At 42.2% G+C, this 20,185-nt stretch overlaps 1 protein-coding gene across 5 annotated transcripts in view; it reads right to left on the reverse strand.

Annotated features, from left to right (window-relative positions):
* Window positions 1-3,008: 3,008 nt before the first annotated feature.
* DCUN1D3 (defective in cullin neddylation 1 domain containing 3) overlaps window positions 3,009-20,185 on the reverse strand; it is a 55,102-nt gene continuing 37,925 nt past the window's right edge. For all 5 annotated transcript variants that reach the window (XM_040257544.1, XM_040257563.1, XM_040257554.1 and 2 more), the window contains 2 exons: window positions 10,146-10,681; window positions 3,009-8,754 (listed from right to left, as the gene is read on the reverse strand). In XM_040257544.1, the coding sequence (XP_040113478.1) occupies window positions 8,271-8,754; window positions 10,146-10,576 (915 nt within the window). In that variant the 5' untranslated portion in view covers window positions 10,577-10,681 and the 3' untranslated portion in view covers window positions 3,009-8,270. The remainder of the gene's footprint in view (window positions 8,755-10,145; window positions 10,682-20,185) is intronic.

The raw sequence follows: 20,185 nt of genomic DNA on the forward strand, positions 1-20,185 counted from the left end.
CTGAGTAGTGAAATGTGTTATGAATTATTTTCCCTCTCTGAGCCTCAGTTTCCTCATTTAAAATTTTTTTTCATTTTGGCCACAGCACACAGCTTGACAGTTCCCCAAACAGGGTTGACCAGGGAATGCTGTTTCCTCACTTTAAAGATGGCAACATAATTACCTACCTAATAAGGTGGTTATGAGAATTAAGTTAGGGAAACCCTACATTTTATTGAGGATCATTTCTGAACTGAAGACTCACAGAGCAGATCAAGGCTTCCTGTGCCAAGAGCACTCCCTTTGCTCCTAGGGACAGCCAAGGCTTTCCTTTTTCTTGATGGGGTGAAGTTTCCCCATGGGCCCCCAACTCTAGAACTCTGCAGAGATAGGCCCAGACCATAAAGTCTCTTGAGGCTCCAGTCTGCACATATTGTTCTTTCTGATGCTCCCACCTTTTGGAAGCCAAAGCTGCCAACTTGGCCTCTTGCAAAACACATTCCATTCATAAGTGCGTTTGTGCATTTTTCCTCCCACACCCTTCTAGGCAGCCACTGCTGAGCTGCCAAGGCAGCTGCTAGAGAAGCAACTTCTCATTTGGGGGAAAAAAGCAACTTGAAGGATTTTCACAGAATACTTGGTTTAGGCTTTGAACATACTACTCCCAAACTTTCTAGCCTCCTCACCCATATGGGGTTGTTTAGTAAAACACTCAGCCATGTTATTTTCATTTCCTTCTGTCCCCCATTTTGTAAATTCTCGTCTCTGTTATAAAGGAAACCCATTAATGGAAACTTGAAAAATCCAGAAGTTAAAATCATACCTAATCCCACCACACCACTATTTTACAATCTTCTATCATACATTTTCCACTATTCAAAAGCAGTTTTTAATAGCTGCATAATATTCCAACATTCTGATGTGTGCCATAATTTCTAAACCAGTCCCGAGTTATCCCCAAATGATGCTGCCAATCATATCCTTGCACATCTTTGGCAATAATTATTTCTTGAGGAAAAATTCCTAGAAGTGAATTTAATTGGGCTAAAGAGTATGAAGTACTGAAGGTTTTTTTAATTCCGGAAAAGTTTTTACCTTGCTAGCATTTTTTCAAATCTGTCAATTTGATAGATTTAAAAGTTTTTCATTTTAGGTTTAATTTAGGACTTAAAATCTATTTATTCAAATACCCTTTAGATTGTCATCTACTATTTTTTCCAGAAGCTTTTGGCCAATTGTTTTTCTTTAGAGTTGTCCATATCCTTTGCCCTTGTTTCTGTTGTCTTTTCCATAATGAATTTTCCATTCTGAATTTTTAAGTTCTCTTTACAAATGTAGTGTTCATTTGTCACAAAAATGTTTCTAGTTTTTTAAGAGTTTTAGAAGTCTGTTCTTGTCTATAATGATATTTTTCTATTTGCTTTTATGCATAAAAAGTCTTGACTGATCCAGAGATAATTTAATATCCACTGATTACATATATTTTTTAAATGATTTAATTTTTTACACATATACCTTTATTCCTCCTAGAACTTATTTTGGCATAACTTCTCACCAAATACTTAGATTTTATCCAATTACTCATCTTTACTTACACAGTAAAGGCGGCTTTATTGTAGTCTGTGTATTCAAGAGCCTTATGTCTGTGTGTTTTGTCCTCACACTAGTACCATATTATTTTGTAGCTCTGTATTGTAATACATTCTCAGCAGCAACATCCCAGATAAACACGGGCCCAGAGTCCTCATCAGCACGGATTACAAAACATTAGCGTTAGATGCTCTGCTGCTGACTGCATTGCTGCGATATTTCACTAACTTCCCCAGCATCCCACAAGCTAAGAAGAGAATCAAGGAATATTACATAGGAAGAATGTAACAGAAGAGCCTTATAGCTTTCATAAGAGAGGGCATCCTTGGAAGTAATAGCAAAGGAGGTGGGAGAGGTTAGGCTGGCTCCCTTGCCTTAACTTCCCAGGCAGAGTAAACCCTTTAGGGTCTAGGTCAAAATCCAGAGCTAGAGAATGACTTCCAAAGCTAACCCAGCCATGTACTTTGGCAGCTGGATTTGGGGGGAAGGAAGAGGCCAGTGCTGAGGTGACTACAGTACTCTGAACCCTCAGAACTACTTTCAGTATACCATTCCACATACTTATCTGGTAATAGTGTTAGTTGCTTATCCCTTATCTAGTCAAAAATTGGTTTTTAGCCATACAGCACCATGACGACACTTTGAATAAATGGCCCCGTATTCTATACAAGCACCCAAATCAGTAATCTTCACTTTATTATTTCCCATACCTCTGGTTGGGCTCATTAACTCAAGAAGCCAAAGAAGACACAAGCTCAAGAGCCAACTGGGAAAATAAGTACATTTTTTAAGTGAGGAAAAAGTCATCCCCTAGATTTCCTGATGGCTCAATGGTCAAGAATCCACCCATCAATGCAGGAGACGCAGTTTCAATCCCTAGGTTGGGAATATCCGCTGGAGAAGAAAATGTCAACCCACTCCAGTATTCTTGCCTGGGAAATCCCATGGACAGAGGAGCCTGGCAGGCTACAGTCCATGGGGTCGCAAAAGAGTCAGACACGACTTAGTGACTGAACAACAAGGTCTACCACAGTTAGACTTCTAGAGTGTAAGAGCGAGAGGGAGCCATTAGGGACCATGTTATTCTAAGCCCACCATCCTCCCAATTTGGCATAGGGAAGTTGAGTCCCCAAGAGAGGCAGTGACTTTTGAAAGGTCATGTGACCATTCCAATCCTCCTAATATCTGGATTCCCTGCATTACCTAACAGCCTTTGGAAACCTTAAACTTTTGTGTCTTAGGTGCTTTATAAATCATGGATGTTCTTTTAAATCCTAACATTGATAGAAATAACCGTCTCTCTTGATTTTATAGATGACTAAAAGGAACTCAGAATTTCACTAACTTGCCAAAGATCACAGAACAGTAGCACCTGACAGTTTTCAGCTTGCCTCCTTTGCCTTAATCACTGCCAACCTAGTAGATATAGGAGCCAACTATTAAGAGTTCTAATTCACTTTTTATTCTTCATGGGAATCCACATCAGTTGGTAAGACGGTTTAGGTAGTGGCCCTGTGAGGACGCATTTGCTTCTTGCCTATAAGTACTGGGACTTGAAAAGCCGTTAAGCTTGGTGAGTGGGAGATCAACATCCATATTTGTAGCTGGGGATCCTGTATGATCTGGACGGTTTTCCAAAGCACAGGATTTGCCATCCATTATGTTGGAAGAGGCTCCTGGTGGGTAAAGCTCACCCCAGAATGAAGTCACGATATCTTTTTGTTTGGGGGGTGGTTTTTTGTTTCTTGCAGAACTGTCATTAGTCAAGTAAACAAATTTATTAAGTCCAACAGCAGGTTACCTTCCAAATAAAAAAGTAGACAATAATGTGTGTAACAAGTTAATAAAAATATTCAAGGAGCCATTTGGAGAGTGCAACAGTGCAGAGAATACAAATCAAAGTATTGACTTTTGTCAACAAGTTTGTACAACTTCAAGAAACAGACACGCTGGTCACAAACCAAGAGGAATCCACAAAGGTGGAGGGTCACATGAGCAGTGGACTCATCACCTCAGCGGGATAAGGCAGGGTATCTTATTTGTAGGACCAGTTTATCCAAGCCCCATTTGCCTATTGCTTCAAATCCCTCCTTTGAAACCTAGAATCATATTCATTAGTGCAACAGGTAAGAGCAATTAATAACAGACTCAAGGGGCTAGGACCAGGGTCAGAAGGAAGACACTTCTCCCAGAATAAATGTGTTGGGGGAAAAAAACCACAGCAGCTGCTGAATGGCTTCCTTTGGCAATATGCAAGATTTATGTTGAAAGTTGTAGGGAAGGTGGGTGGTAGAAGAGCAGGCTCAGTTTTCAAAGAGAGGAATAGGGAGAAGGATGTGGTAACTCCAGCACCTGAATCAGAAACAGAATCTGATGGTTACTCAATTTTGTTTTTCAGTAGGAAAAACACCTGCAGATCCTCAATGTAAGGCAGTGCTAGTCAGGGTTAACCTGGATAAATGCTAATGATTGCAACTTAACAAAGGTGTGAACTCTGAATGGGGAGTGGGTGGGAAACCCCTCTATGATTCAGAAAACTGTGGAGTAAGAGGAGGATCAATGTTACATGTTCTCAAATGAGTCCCAATTAACACTTTAATGACTTAATAGTCCTTTTAGTCCATCTTGTTTAAACAAGGGCTTCCCAGGTAGTGCTAGTGGTAAAGAATCCACCTGCCAATGCAGGAGACATAAGAGACGCCAGTTCAGTCCCTGGTTTGGGAAGATCTCCTGGATGAGGGCATGGCAACTCACTCCAGTATTCTTGCCTGGAGAATCCCATGGACAGAGGAGCCTCGCTGGCTACAGTCCACAGGGCCACACAGAGTCAGATATGACTGAAGTGAATTAGCACACACGCACACATTTAAACAAGATACTGAGTCCCCCAGGGAAGACCTTTGTCAGTTAGGCAGTTACCAAGATGTTCAGGTCATCACTAACCAAACAGACACACAAGAAGAGTGGCAAAGTGGGCTACTACAGCAAAACAAACCTAGCAGCAGCTTTCTTCCAGCCTTTATACCTTTGGGGCTCATTGCACTGAAGACTTTACTTTAAATGCAAACCAAACATGGCCCAAAATACAGATGTTTTGGTTTTTAAACTTTTATACCAGATCCTTATCTAAGTAATTTCCCGTCACTATTTAAATACAGTTTGGTGTAGTATACTATATGCGGCCATCACATGAACTATGGAATCCCACACCCTGCAGGCTCCAGCACTGAGGACTGAATTTTGCCACCAGTCCTTGGGAGATCCATACTGTTTTAAGACCCACTAATAAATGTGTGGCTTAATCCTTTCTTCCGCTCCAAGAAGGCTAGTTTGTGCCTTCCTTAGGAAAGTTTAATATTGAAAACACCGCCTTGTACATTTTCTGTTGGGTTTCCTCGAACCTGAGGGATTGGCTGAAATTTGGATCTCTACCTAGCTCTACATTTTATTTTTTTCTTACCAGAAGGGTAGAAATGGAATCTTGAACCAAACTCACCCATGTGAGCACATCTGGCAGGGAGAACTGCTGAGGCTAAGTATAGCAAAGTGTCATTACAGGAGGCAGGGTTAAGAATGATACATTCACATTTGGCAGGTATAGGGGAAGAGCAATGCAGTGAAGCACACTTCATCTCATATTGCTTTCTAATCAATTGCTAAAGAAATACCGTAGAAGCTCACACACAAAACTACTGCCAAAAAACAACTTCCCAACACACTCCATTTGTTGTAGTCGCTCTGGTATTTGCCTGTTTTCAAAATAGCATCCACATCCTGCCCCTGACCCAACACCACCACCACACCACTCTGGTGTCCTATTGTTTAAAGTGAAGTGTGCACTGGCTTACCTGAGGGGCATGCATTGACCTCTTCAACACAATTACTGCTCACTCATTAAGCAGCAAACCTATCTGTAGGTGAAGAAGAATAGGAACCTCTCATTTCCCAGAAGTGTAACTGCAAACCCTACACACACACTCCATCTTGGATTCCTCTGCAGAAAACTGCTTTTCCTATAGCCACGAGAAAGTCAAGCATTGGTCCACGTGACTGCATAAGCTTGAATTCTTTGCATCAAAGACTCAAACTTGAAAGGAAACTTAAGTCCCTCCCTAACCATTCCCTTTTCAGGTTTCTAATTTGCATTTGTTAACAAACAGACGATTAAATATATAACCAAAAATATTTAAATGGCTCTTTGTTGATGAGGAAGCTGAGTGTTTTTTTAAAAATCCATCCTAGCACAGCTAATGCATGGAATGTTTTCTTGTAGGCTGGGGAAGGAATCCAGTTCCTCCAGAGTCCTTAGGATACTCAGCATTTTGTGTCCTCTCCCTACACCCTTCTGATCTGAGACAGAAAAAGCCTTACCTGGCTAGAAGCAGCTTGCTAGGTTAAGGTTTTAACCTTAACCTCTGCCCAATCCAGAACTGAGGAAAAATGGGGTTGTAAATTGACTGGATGAGATGGCAGTCTCAATACCTCAGTCTAGGTACCTTGACTTCAACTGAGCCCACAGAACCTGCTAAGACCCTTAGAAACGGTCTACAAGGATCTTGTGTCTTAGGCTAGAACAAAGCCAGATGTCTGGACTGGGACCCATCAGCTTTCCAGCAGTATTGCGAACTACTGTGGCTGACTTTAGTTTCCCATCCACTCCTGTAAAGGGGGCAACTCTCAGGGTTCAGATTAAAAATATATATATATGTTCCCTATGACAATACCAATTTTACAAAAACATAGACTGCAGAAGCTCCTTAAATCATCTTTGTAAAGATGGGAGCCCAGAGCCATAGGTTGGTAATAAAAGAACTCAAAATAAGCAATTCCTGCCCAGGCTAAGAAACATATACCTGGGAGGGAGATAGGGGGTAAGTTGAGGGAGAAAACTCCAAATATTTAATAGACAAACTCTCACTGCCTCAAGAGTATAAATATTTTTATAAATTTTTATTTAAAAATTCCCTTTTCAATCTGTTCCAAAGTATTGGAAGCTGAACGGTACAAGTTCCTGCCATCCATCCTTCCAGTACAGTTTTATGAGGACATTTTTTTTAAATGGAAAAATAAGAGGACCCTGTACTAAAACCAGGTAGGACCAGTCAGCTCGTGTGTGGCAGTTTAGCCTAAGCTGGCCTTACAGAGCAAGCACGTGGAGGTGTCTAGGGAACTGGGACTCCCTCTTGTGAGGAAAGGACTGAGAAAATTCATCTTTAATGAAAATGATCTAAATTCAGATTCAAAAGCCTTCATTATGATTCTCCCTGACACTCTTATACTTTGTATATTGAAGGCAGCTCCCTTTTATAGCTAGTTTTAGCAGGCAAAGAAACAAAGGAATATAGATACATATATGTGTATATATATATATATTATATAGGTAAAATATATACATATATATGTATATATACATATTTGGGGGTAGGTAAAGGTGAGGAGGGTCATGTAAACCTAAACAGTCATCACATTACCCCAAATAAGCCTGACATTAACAAAGAAGAAAATAAATAACTTCTGGGGGTTAAGTGATAACACGGGTGCAGCAAGAAGGGAAAGGGCACAGGTTTAACTATTAAATACACTTATGTATTTGTTTGGCAGAGTTCAGGCCAACCCCAGGCTCCTGCACTTGCCAGACAAGTAAGCTGATGATACTACTCAAGGAAAAAAAAAAAAAACAACAAAATTCAAGCAGAGCTCCATACCACAGTTTTCCTTCAAGTCAGTTGGCCGGCAGGCACAGTTTTCCGACCACCAGGAACAGAAACTTTGGCTCCAAAGCAAATGAAAAAAAAAACAAAACGTATTTCCACTTACAACATGAAAATACAGAAAATTCATCAAAGAAAGAAAACTATCAAAGTCTACTTCCAGCAAAACTGAGGTAGCACTGCTTTCTCTGCATTCAATGCTTAAGTGGTTCTCAGTACAATGTGTTCTAACAAAACTGCTCACTTGACTGACAGGTGTAGCATGTTGATGGATAAACTCAACATGAAATGCAATAGGTCAAAGAAGGAATAAGCAAGAAGTGAGAAAAATAAAGAGTTTCAGATAAATTAGCTTAAAAGGGGGTCGTCACCAGACTACAAATGCTCTTGGCCGGCCTTGGCTCTCCAAGAACTTTAAATCGCCTGGGAATTAATGCAATGTGGTTAACAGTTAACACTGCTAATTCAAAATTCAACTCTGTGTAAATCTTTAAAAGTAATTATTACAACCTAAATTCAACCATGTAAACAGCACTACACACAGTACAGACCTGCCCTGAAAAACAAGAATATGCAAAACTGAGATCTGGCACTATCATTTTATAATGATAATTCAACCTAACTGTCCCGTTCCCTACTACCTGCTCTACACCCTCCCCCACCAAAAAAAAAAAAAAAAAATCTAATTTGTGCAAGAAGTGGCAGGCTTATTCTATCTGAAGGCTTCAAAAAAAAAAAATATACAACATGTAGCCAGGTTCAAATATTTTGGGGGACCCCTCCCCAAAAAAGGGAAATAACCAAAATAACCAAAAGTGAAGAAAGTGCCTAAAACATGATACAGCATTTTAGAGCCCTTTCAGATACAAGGCAGAGAAAGGTGTAAAGTAGAAAATATCCGGATCTTCAGTAATTTCCAGAAAGGTCCAATTCCTTGGTTGACTGCAGGGCAGCAGGCAGATCCTTGCTGCTGCTCCTGAGACAGAGCCACTAAGTCTGCTCCTCGGGACACAAGCCCTCGGGCCCTGAGCTGAGTGCACCTCTCCCTTCCCCTTCTCTTTTCCTTCGCTCCATTTCCCACTCCACAAAGGTATCAAAGAGACTTGGCCAGGCCTCATCTTCGCTGTAGTTGCTGAGGTCAGGGCCAATCACCTGAGTGAAGTTAAGGAACATATTCCAAGTGTCCCTGGAGATGCCCTTGATCCCCGAGGGGTTCTCTGTTAGGAAGTTTAGCCACTGGTCCAATACCGGAGGATTGTTCTGGGTAAAGACGAGTTTCCACAGGGCAATGGCTATTTCTCGATGCAGTGACCGCTGCCCTTCTTCAGAGTCCAGGCCAAACTGAAATGTAAACCGGTAGAGATCCTTGAATTTATCCTCTTGTTTGGCTTCTGTTAAGAGGCTAGGGAACCGTGCACAGATCCCGTCAATGCTGTCTGCACTTATTGCTTTGCAGCCATCAAAAAATTCCTTCCTGCAACAGGAAGGAGGGGCACAATTAATAATTGCAAATGATACCATTTACTGAGAGGCGATACAGTATCATAATTAAGAGCATAACTATGCAGCTGTCAGGATTTGAACTCCAACTCCTCTTCTAATTGCGATCCTATTTCATCTGCCAAATGGTGAGAATACTACCTTACTTCATAGGGTTTAACTAAACAAGTTATTATATCAACTTCTAATAGTGCCAGGCACATGGTAGGCAGCTGATAATAGTTCATTCATTCATATATTCATCTTTCTAAAGCTAAACTCAAAGTCTCCTGCTCTGTGCCATTTTTCATTCTACAATAGTGATTAAACTGTAGACTTTCCTTGGAGATGGGGAGGGAGTCTTCCTGTTTTCCTTTTGATTCTATAGGGGTTGTTTGTTTTGGGAATATTTTTGGTTACTGCCAAGGAAAATTTTTGGAGTCCAAAGATTCTGGATGAACCTGGGGAAACTGCCACCAGAGATCAAAGTTCTGTTACTAAAAAGCAAAAATTGTATGCGTATTTTTTAACATCTCTATGTAACACTTCTGGCTTACAACATGGTCTCACCCTGATCATGTTCTTCGAGATTCTGTATGTTCTGAAGATAGAACATCTGAGATCTGCTGAGTAACCTACCCAGGGACTAAAAGTTTTATCGAGGGGTTCTCAAAGTCAATTCTTCTTACTTATAATCCAGTGCTCTGCAAACCACACTTTGCAGTGACCCTGCCATGTTGTCTCCCACAACTAATCTCTATCGGGATGCATGATCATAACAATGGACATAACTACAGGTTGACAGGACTTCCCAGGTGGCTCAGTGGTAAATAATCAGCCTGCCAACGCAGGAGATATGGGTTCGATCCCTGGGTTGGGAAGATCCCCTGGAGGAGGAAATGGCAACACAGTCCAGTATTCTTACCCAGAAAATACCACAGACAGAAGAGCCTGGCAGGCTATGGTCCACAGGGTCAGAAAGAGCTGGACATGACTGAGTGACTGTGCACGCACGCACTAGCTGATAACTGGGGCCAGTTGTCCTTATTGGCACAGGGGGTGGCTAAGGGTATTGTTCGGAGAGCTAAAAGGGGAAACAAGCTTCATACAGTGACTAAAGCACATCCCCAGTGGCACTCAATGCCTGACACATGATAGGTGCACAATAAACACTGAGTAAGGAAGTAAGTGAACTGACAAAAGGAGTGAAAGAAAAGATAAAAAGTCTGAAATAGCAATGGGGTGGGACAGCAGCTTGGCAACATGGATTTACAACTTCAGGCAAGGATTGTTGGTGCCCACTTCTATCCTAGCTGGGTACCACTGCTCAATGGTGCTCTCTTTCCTCCTCTGTTCACCTGGTGACACCAAGTATTTGTGACTAACCTGGTGAATTTGCACATGGTAGCAGCCTGGAACTTCCAAGCCAAAAGCAGCACTCGAAATTCCGTGGGGTCCACACATAGATCATTGCAAAAGCGCTCCATGCCTTCCTCCAAAATTGCATCCTCCCGTTCATCCTTATAGCGCCTGAACAGTTCTTCCAACCTCTGCAAAGAAGACTCCTCGGCATTTGACTTGGGCTCCCTCCCAGCATCACCGGAGGATGTTGGCAGCTGACAGGCCTCAGTAGCAGCCTCTGCCTTCTTGGTCCCATTGACAAGGATATCTCCACCTGGCTTGCCACAGGCTGGCAGCTGTTCCTCACGGTGGCTTGCACTCCGCCTACCATGTGACTTGCTGCTGGGGTCACGGTCTCCATTCTTGCTACCCAGAGTTGATGAGGGATTCTTACACTTGGTGACACACTGGCCCATGATGCTGGTGGCCTGGCCTCTAGAGTGGCCCTCTCTGGATTGGATGCCCTCGTTGCCACTGGCCCATGTGCCTCAACATGCCATCAGCCAGAGGAGCCAGCCAACCTAGAAGAAAATTAAAGAGCAATCACCACTGTACAGGAAGACAGAGTATGCAAGCTCTCCTCCAGAGACTGCACAGTGCAACACCATTCTTGCAATGAGTCAACCATAAACTAGCGGAAATACCCCAAGTCCACCATCACCTTCCTCATAAGCCTACACTTTCACCTTGGAAATGCAGTCGTTACGACACATATGGAGAACCGATAATAGAAATTCCTAAAATTCTTAAGGTTAACATAGATCATAAAGAATTCATGTGCAGAATGCATCAGGAAGACTATGGGTTTGCCAGAAATATTCCAAAGGAAATTTGTCTTGCCAATTTGCCATCACATAAGAAAGTTATTTGAATCTGTCTTAACACCAAAGGTACAAATTAAAGGTTCATTTCTAGTCTCTAATGTAAAAATTCCCAGATTTTCTTTTTAAGTAGGATGAACAAGGAGAAAGAGTGGTCATATCCAAAGTAACTATATAATAGTTTCATAAACTAAAGATGATGTAAAGAATTTGCAAGCCCTTTCTCCACCCTGACTCTATCCACCTATGGGAGCCATCCACCAGGACTGTATTCCATGCCAAGGGTCCCAGCTGCTGAGCTTCTTCTCTAAATACCCCTCTCACAAAGGTAATATGTAGAAGCAAAGTCGAGTTCACACTAAATGTGAATGCCCTACAGGGCCTGCAGGCTTAGTCTTCTAAGAAGGTGTCTCCATTTTAAAAGAAGGGCTGATTCACCCAAATACAATCTCTAAATGATAGGATAACATATAGATGAAAAAGAAAAGTCTGCACTAATACATAACATCACAGTGATTTACTTATTTTTAACTAAAAAGTGTTTTATAGGAAGATTGCTAGAAATTTCTTGGCTAGGAAGGAGTGATTTCTCTGCAGACCCTTTATCTACTTAGACTCATTCTTACCTTCAATGAGGCTACCAGAAGATCCATCTAAAATTTAGTGCTTGTAAAATTTTGCTAACTAAAGAATCTGCCTGCAATGCCAGAGACCCCAGTTCAATTCCTGGCTCAGGAAGATACCCTTGAGAAGGGACAGGCTACCTGCTCTGGTATTCTTGGGCTTCCCTGGTGGCTCAGACAGTAAAGAATCCATCTGCAATGCGGGATACCTGGTTGCAATTGCTGGGTTGGGAAGATCCCCTGGAGAAGGGCATGGCAACCCAGTATTCTTGCCAGTATTCTTTCCAATATTCTTGCCTGGAGAATCCCCAAGGACAGAGGAGCCTGGCAAGCTACAGTCCATGGGTTTGCAAAGAGTTGGACACGACTGAGTGACTAAGCACAGCACAGCACAGCATAATAATTGCAGCCTCTGAAATTATGTTAATAGAAACTTGGAAGTATAGCAGGGTAAGTGGACCAAATCAATGTCAGACCCATGTCTCACCAGCTCTAGAGTCATGGACCTTCACAATCCAAATTCAAAGCTCTAATGAGACTGGCAATAGGGTAAAAGGGTGTTTTAATGGAAAGTTGAAGCTTTAAACTTTACTTCCTCCAAATAATACTTGCATAAATTCAGAGTTATTTTCAAAAGGGATTCTAAGGGTATGTTCTGAGTGTACAAGTTTAAAATGAAGACCATAATCATTCCTGTGTTAATTGGAATCATATAGTATCAGGGTGTGTCCCATTCTCTACCTTCAAAAAGAATAAATGACAGACATGACTATACATGCCCTTTTTGGATTTGCAGTTTCACTTAGGTTTCAAAAACACACTGAAGCCCCTTCAGAAGAGTTTTAGTGTGGAAAATGACAGACCCAAGTAAGTTTTTTGAAGCCTTTTTATGCTTTTAAAGTACAGCCAGTAAGTCATAGCACAACTTATTAATAATTTTTAAAGGCAAGGGGGTTAATTCTTAGAAGACCAGAATACATGAGAAGCAACCTGTTCAAGTCAAATTATCCAAAACAAACAGCACCATACCACACTCCAGATCTGTGTTTCTAAGACTGAAATGCTGAAAGAAACAAAAGGCCCAAACTTACACAAATTCCACATGCTCACAGACTGGCAACTCTAATTCCCAGACATGCTGACTCACCAGATTTTGCTGCTCAGTTCTTGCTGCTGAGGAAAGCCCAGGTATCTGGCATGATAAGAGGATTTCCTGGTTTCTGACTGACTCACCTACCCTAGGCCACTCACCTCTGCTCCCATTGGACAGATGCTATATTATACCAGCTTCCTCCAAATCCTGGTGCCAAGGCCTTCAAGTAGGGACAGAACAGATGGACCTACCAAAGAGGTTCTAATCCATTTACCCATTTACAGGCCCTCCACATGAGAGCATCTTTGATGACCTGACATAGCAGAACCAGATGAAACCTGAAGGCATTTTACATATCAAAAGATAAAAAGAAAAAAAGGAGTGGGAAATCAATTTAGACAGATGATTAGTCAGAAAGTGCCAGAAGGCTGGATCCCTTCCTTCCATTCCGGTCCTTTCCTTTGAAGCAAGTGATGGTTTCAGCCAGTTAAAGATCTGATGGTGAGTGTGGTCCCCTGATTACCTAATGAGCTCCCTTCTTTACTGTCTACCTTTTCTTTGGGAAACAGTTCTGCACCAAGAGATTTCTCAGGTTCAATCGGGGGCTCAGCCCTGTGTCACAGGATGGCCACACTTCAAGTGTTTTAAAGTTGCAAGCTTCCCTGAACACACTAGGTGTTGGCTAATTCCCAGTAAGAGCAATTATCAATTACTGAGCACTGGATATCACAGCATGCATTATACACAGCACTTTATGGACAATAAAACTCGTATATGCTTACCACAACTCCATTCAAAGACAGAAAAGTTGGGGTACAAAGAAGATTACCCAGGATCACAAGAAGAACCTGATATGTCTGACTTGAAAAACCCCTGATAGCTCAGTTGGTAAAGAATCTGCCAGCGATGCAGGAGACCCCAGTTCGATTCCTGGGTGGGGAAGATCCACTGGAGAAGGGATAGCCTACCCACTCCAGTACTCTTGGGCTTTCCTTGTGGCTCAGCTGGTCAAGAATTCACGCATAATGCGGGAGACCTGGGTTCGCCTGGGTTGGGAAGATCCCCTGCAGAAGGGAAAGGCTACCCACTACAGTATTCTGGCCTGGAGAATTCCATGGACTTCTACTGTATAGTCCATGGGGATGCAAACAGACACGACTGAGCCAACTTTCAATTTAACCACTAAGCTAGACTGCTTAACACTCATATCAGAAGCCCCTTCCTAGATCACAGCATGGTCTTGGTGAAGGGGCTTTGTAATGCAATGAAGCTATAAGCCATGCTGTGCAGGGCCACCCAAGATGGGCGGGTCATAGTGAAGTGTACTGACAAAATGTGGTCCACTGGAGGAGAGAATGGCAACACACACCAGTATGCATGCCATGAAAACCCCATGAGCAGTATGAAAAAGCAAAACACGTAACACCAGAAGATGAGCACCCCAGGCTGGAAGGTGTCCAATATGCTATGGGGGAAGAGCAGAGGGCAATTATTAATACCTCCACAAAGAATGAACTGGCTGAGCCAAACCGGAAACGACACTCAACTGTGGATGTGTCTGGTGGTATTGCATAGAAACCTGGAATGTTAGGTCCATGAATCAAGGAAATTGGATGTGATCAAGCAGGAGATGGCAAGAGTGACTATCATTTTAGGAATCAGTGAACTAAAGTGGACAGGAATGGGTGAATTTAATTCAGGTAACCATTATATCTACTACTGTGGGCAAGAATCCCTTAGAAGAAATGGAGTAGCCCTCACAGTCAACAGAATAGTGACCTCAGTTCCTTTCCAAGGCAAACCATTCAACATCACTTTGCCTCAACCACTGATGCTGAAGAAGCTAAAGTTGACTATGAAGATCTACAAGACCTTGTAGAACTAACAGCAAAAACGATGTCCTTCTCATCATGGGAACTGGAATGGAAAGTTGGAAGTCGAGAGAAACCTGCAGTAGCAAACAAGTTTGGCCTTGAAGTACAAAATTAAGCAGGGCAAAGGCTAACAGAGTTTTGCCAAGAGAACACACTGGTCACAGCAAACTCTCTTTTCCAACAACACAAGCGATGACTCTACACATGGACATCACCAAATGATCACTACTGAAATCAGATTGATTATATTCTCTGCAGCTGAAGATGGAGAAGCTCTATACAGTCAGCAAAAACAAGACTGGGAGCTGACCGTGGCTCAGATCATGACCTCCTTATCGCAAAATTTTGTCTTAAATTGAAGAAAGTAGGGAAAACTACTAGACCATTCAGGTATGACCTAAATCAAATCCCTTATGATTATATGGTGGAGGTGATGAATAGGTTCAAGGGATTAGATCTGGCAGAGTGCATAAAGAACTATATATGGAGATTTATAATATTGTACAAGAGGCAGTGACCAAAATCACCACAAGGAAAAAGAAATGCAAGAAGGTAAAGTGGTTGTCTGAGGAGGCTTTATAAATAGCTTTAAAGGGAAAAATATACCCAACTGAATGCAGAGTTCCAGAGAAAAGCAAGGAGAGATAAGAAGGCCTTCTGAAATGAAGTGTAAAGAAATAGAGGAAAACAACAAGATGGGAAAGATTCTCTAAGAAAGAGAATTTCTCTTCAAAAAAAATTAGAGATAGTAGGGGAATCATTTCATCCAAGAATGGTAATGAGTTAAGGACCTAACAAGATATTAAGAGGTGGAAAGAATACACAGAACTATACAAGAAAGGTCTTAATGACACAGATAACCACAACGATAGGAGTGTAGTCACGCACCTAGAGCCAGACATCCTGGAATGTGAAGTCAAGTGGACCTTAGGAAGCATTACTAAGAACAAAGCTAATGGTGCTGCTGCTAAGTCACTTCAGTCGTGTCCGACTCTGTGCGACCCCACAGATGGCAGCCCATGAGGCTTCCCCGTCTCTGGGATTCTCCAGGCAATAACACTGGAGTGGGTTGCCATTTCCTTTTCTAATGCATGAAAGTGAAAAGGGAAAGTAAAGTCGCTCAGTCATGTCCGACTCTTCGCAACCCCATGGACTGCAGCCTACCAGGCTCCTCCATCCATGGGATTTTCCAGGCAAGAGTACTGGAGTGGGGTGCCATTGCCTTCTCCACAAAGCTTATGGAGGTGATGGAATTCCAGCAGACCTATGTAAAATCCTAAAAGATGACGCTGTTGAAGTGCTACAGTCAATATGTCAGCAAATTTTGGAAAACTCAGCAGTGGTCAAAGGACTGGAAAAGGTCAGTTTTCATTCCAATCCCAAAGAAGAGCAATGCCAAAGAAATTTCAAACTATGGCACAATTGCATTCATTTCACATACCAGCAAGGTAAGGCTCAAAATTCTCCAAGCTAGGCTTCAGCAGTATGTGAACCGAGAAATTCCAGATGTACAAGCTGGCTTTAGAAAAGGCAGAGGACCCAGAGATCAAATTGCCAGCATCTACTGGATCACAGGAAAAGCAAGGGAATTCCAAAAAAACATTTACTTCATTGACTATCCTAAAGCCATTGACTGTGTGGATCACAACAAACTGGACAATTCTTAAATAAATGGGAGTACCAGACCACCTTATCTGTCTCCTAAGAAACAAGTGCAAGTCGAGAAGCAACAGCTAGAACTGGACATGGACAACGAACTGGTTCCATATAGGGAAAGAAGTATGTCAAGGCTGTATACTGTCATGCATGCTGCTTATTTAACTTACATGCAGAGTACATCATGCAAAATGCCAAAGTGAATGAATCACAAGCTGGAATCAAGATTTCTGGGAGAAATACCAACAACCTCAGATATGCAGATGATACCACCCTAATGGCAGTAAGTGAAAAGAAACTAAAGAGCTTCTTGAGGGGGAAAAAGAGTGAAAAGGTTGGCTTAAAACTCAACATTCAAAAAACTAAGATCATGGCATCTAGTCACACCACTGCATGGCAAATAGATGGGGAAAAAATGGAAACAGTGACAGATTTTATTTTAGTGGGCTCCAAAATCACTGTGGACAGTGACTGGAGCCATGAATTAAAAGACACTTGCTTCTTGGATGGAAAGCTGTGACAAACCTAGACAACATATTAAAAAGCAGAAACATCATTCTGCTGACAAAGATCCATATAGTCAAAGTTATGGTTTTCCAGTAGTCATGTACAGATATGAGAACTGGACCATAAAGAAGGCTGAGTGCCAAAGAATTGATGCTTTTGAATTGTGCTGAAGAAGACTCTTGAGAATCCCCTGGACTGCAAGGAGGTCAAACTAGTCAATCCTAAAGGAAACCAACCCTGAATATTCATTGGATGGACTGAGGCTTAAGCTCCAATACATTGGCCACCTGATACAAAAGAGCCAAGTCACCGGAAAAGACCCTGCTGCTGGGATAGATTGAGAGCAGGAGGAAACAGGGGCAGCAGAGGATGAGATGGTTAGACAGCATCACTGACTCAATGCACATAGATTTGAGCAAACTGTAGGAGACAGTGAAGGACAGAGGAGCCTGGCCTGCTGCACTCCATGGGATTGCAAAGAGTTGGACATGACTTAGGGACTAAACAACAACAACTACTGGAAAAAGAACAGCACATGGTCTGTGCCCAGGGCTAAGAATGATGTCCTAGCCACTGCTCTCTCTCATGCAAGCCATGCCTGTGAAGCAGGCAGACAAGATGCCCTTAGGCTAAGCCTCACCAGAGGCAGGACTAGAATTAGTCCAGAGTCCTTAAACCTGTGATGTTTCAGGACCCCATCATGGCTCAAAGCTCTAGCTCTTTAAGTCCAACTCTGCTACCAGCTGTTTGACCCTGATCAAAAACCTGAATTTCATCAACCTGAAAAGCAGTACCTACTTCATAGAGCAGTTGTAAGGATTCAGTCAGGATACACTGATAAAGAGTACCTGGCATTATGACTTCCACAGAGGAAAGCTACTATTAAAAGCCAAGTAGTATCTGCTTACCCTGATGGAAATCCCAGTTTGTCCCATCTGAACAATGGATCTAGGCTTCGGCTTCCCCAGGCCCAGACAGGACAGGATGCCTATGTTTGAGTCATGCACATGAGTATCGCTCAAAAACAGTTTCTTGAACTACAGAACTAACCCTGTCCACCAATCAGAAATACATGGGGGGAGGGGGGAGTCAGATTCTCCATAGGATAAGACTTGTGAATAATCCTGAATAAAATCAAGCTGGCTATTTGCTGTGCCCTCTGGATATCTGAATTGTTGCTCACTTTCTGTCCCTAACTGCAGAACAATTATATCAAAGAAATTCTTGCACTGTTAAGAAAGTTCTAGGACCCACAACAGATTTCCCCACCTAGGGAACCAGCAAAGGGACTGAGAATCCCCAAAGAACTTGACTTTGGAGACCAGTGGGATTTGATTACAGTACTTTAACAGGAATGGGGAAAGAGACTCTTGGAGTACATTAAGAGCCAGGAGAAAAGAGTCTCCTGTGAAGGCATGGGTCAAGTTTGCCCTCAGTCCACAACAGGGAGGGAACAGCCCCACCCATCAACAGAAAACTGGATTAAAGATTTACTTAGCATGGTCCTGCCCATCAGAACAAGACCCAGATTCCTCCCCAGTCAGTCTTTCCCATGAGGAACCTTCCATAAGCCTCTTATCCTTATTCATCAGAGGTCAGACAGAATGAAAACCACCATCACAGAAAACTAACCAAACTGGTCACTTGGACCACAGCCGTCTCTAACTCAGTGAAACTATGAGCCATGCCGTGTAGGGCCACCCAAGATGGATGGGTCATGGTGGAGAGTTCTGACAAAACGTGGTCCACTGGAGAAAGGCATGGTAAACCACTTCATTATTCTTGCCTTGAGAACCCCATGAAAAGGCAGAAAGATATGACACTGAAAGATGAACTCCCCAGGTCAGTAGGTGCCCAATATGCTACTGGAGAAGAATGGAGAAGTAACTCCAGAAAGAATGAAAAGACGTAGCCAAAGTGAAAACAGTATCCAGCTGTGGATGTGACTGGTGATGGAAGTAAAGTCCGATGCTGTAAAGAACAGTACTGCATAGGAACCTGGAATGTTAGGTCCATGAATCAGGGTAAATTGGAAGTGGTCAAACAGGAGATGGCAAGGATTTGAACATCGACATTTTAGTAATCAGTGAACTAAAATGGACAGGAATGGGCAAATTTAACACAAATGACCATTATATCTACTACTGTGGGCAAAAATCCCTTAGAAGAAATGGAGTAGCCCTCACAGTCAACAAAAGAGTCCGAAATGCAGTACTTGGGTGCAATCTAAAAAACAGAATGACCTCGGTTAGTTTCCAAGGCAAACCATTCAATATCACAGTAATCCAAGTCTATGCCCCAACCACTAATGCCGAAGAAGCTTAAGTGGAACGGTTCTATGATGACCTACAAGACCTTCTAGAACTAACACCAGAAAAAGATGTCCTTTTTATTATAGGGGACTGGAATGAAAAAGTAGGAAGTCAAGATTTCCCTGGAGAAACAGGCAAGTTTAGCCCTGGAGTACAAAATGAAGCAGGGCAAAGGCTGATAAGAGTTTTCCCAAGAGAACGCATTGTTCTTAGCAAACACCTTCTTCCAACAACACAAGAGACGACTCTACTCATTGACCATATGGTCAGTACTGAAATCAGACTGATTATATTCTTTGCAGGCGAAGATGGAGAAGCTCTATACACTTAGCAAAAACCACACTGGGAGCTGACTGTGGCTTAGATCATGAACTCCTTCTTGCCAAATTCAGACCGAAATTGAAGAAAATGGGGAAAACCACTAGACCATTCAGGTATGACCTAAATCAAATCCCTTATCAAATACAGTGAAAGTGAGAAATAGATATAAGGGACTAGATCTGATAGAGTGCCTGATGAACTATGGACAGAGGTTCATGAAACTGTACAGGAGACAGGGATCAAGACCATCTCCATGGAAAAGAAATGCCAAAAAGCAAAATGGCTGTCTGAGGAGGCCTTACAAATAGCTGAGAAAAGAAGAGAAGTGAAAGGCAAAGGAGAAAAGGAAAGACATACCCATCTGAATACAGAGGTCCTAAGAATAGCAAGGAGAGATAAGAAAGCCTTCCTCAGTGATCAATGCAAACAAATAGAGGAAAACAATAAAATGGGAAAGACAGGAGATCTCTTCAAGAAAATTAGAGATACCAAGGGAACATTTCATGCAAAGATGGGCACAATAAAGGACAGAATGGTATGGACCTAACAGAGGCAGAAGATATTTTAAAAAGGTGGCAAGAATACACAGAAAAACTATACAAAAAGCATCTTAATGACCCAGATAACCATAGTGATGTGATCACTAACCTAGAGCCAGACATCCTGGAATGTGAAGTCAAGTGGGCATTAGGAAGCATCACTATGAACAAAGTGAGTGGAAGTGATGGAGTTGCAGCTGAGTTATTTCAAGTCCTAAAAGATGATACTGTGAAAGTGCTGCACTCAATATGCCAGCACATTTGGAAAACTCAGCAGTG

The sequence above is a fragment of the Oryx dammah genome, unplaced genomic scaffold (assembly GCF_014754425.2).
Source record: "Oryx dammah isolate SB20612 unplaced genomic scaffold, SCBI_Odam_1.1 HiC_scaffold_2, whole genome shotgun sequence".
Lineage (NCBI taxonomy): Eukaryota > Metazoa > Chordata > Mammalia > Artiodactyla > Bovidae > Oryx > Oryx dammah.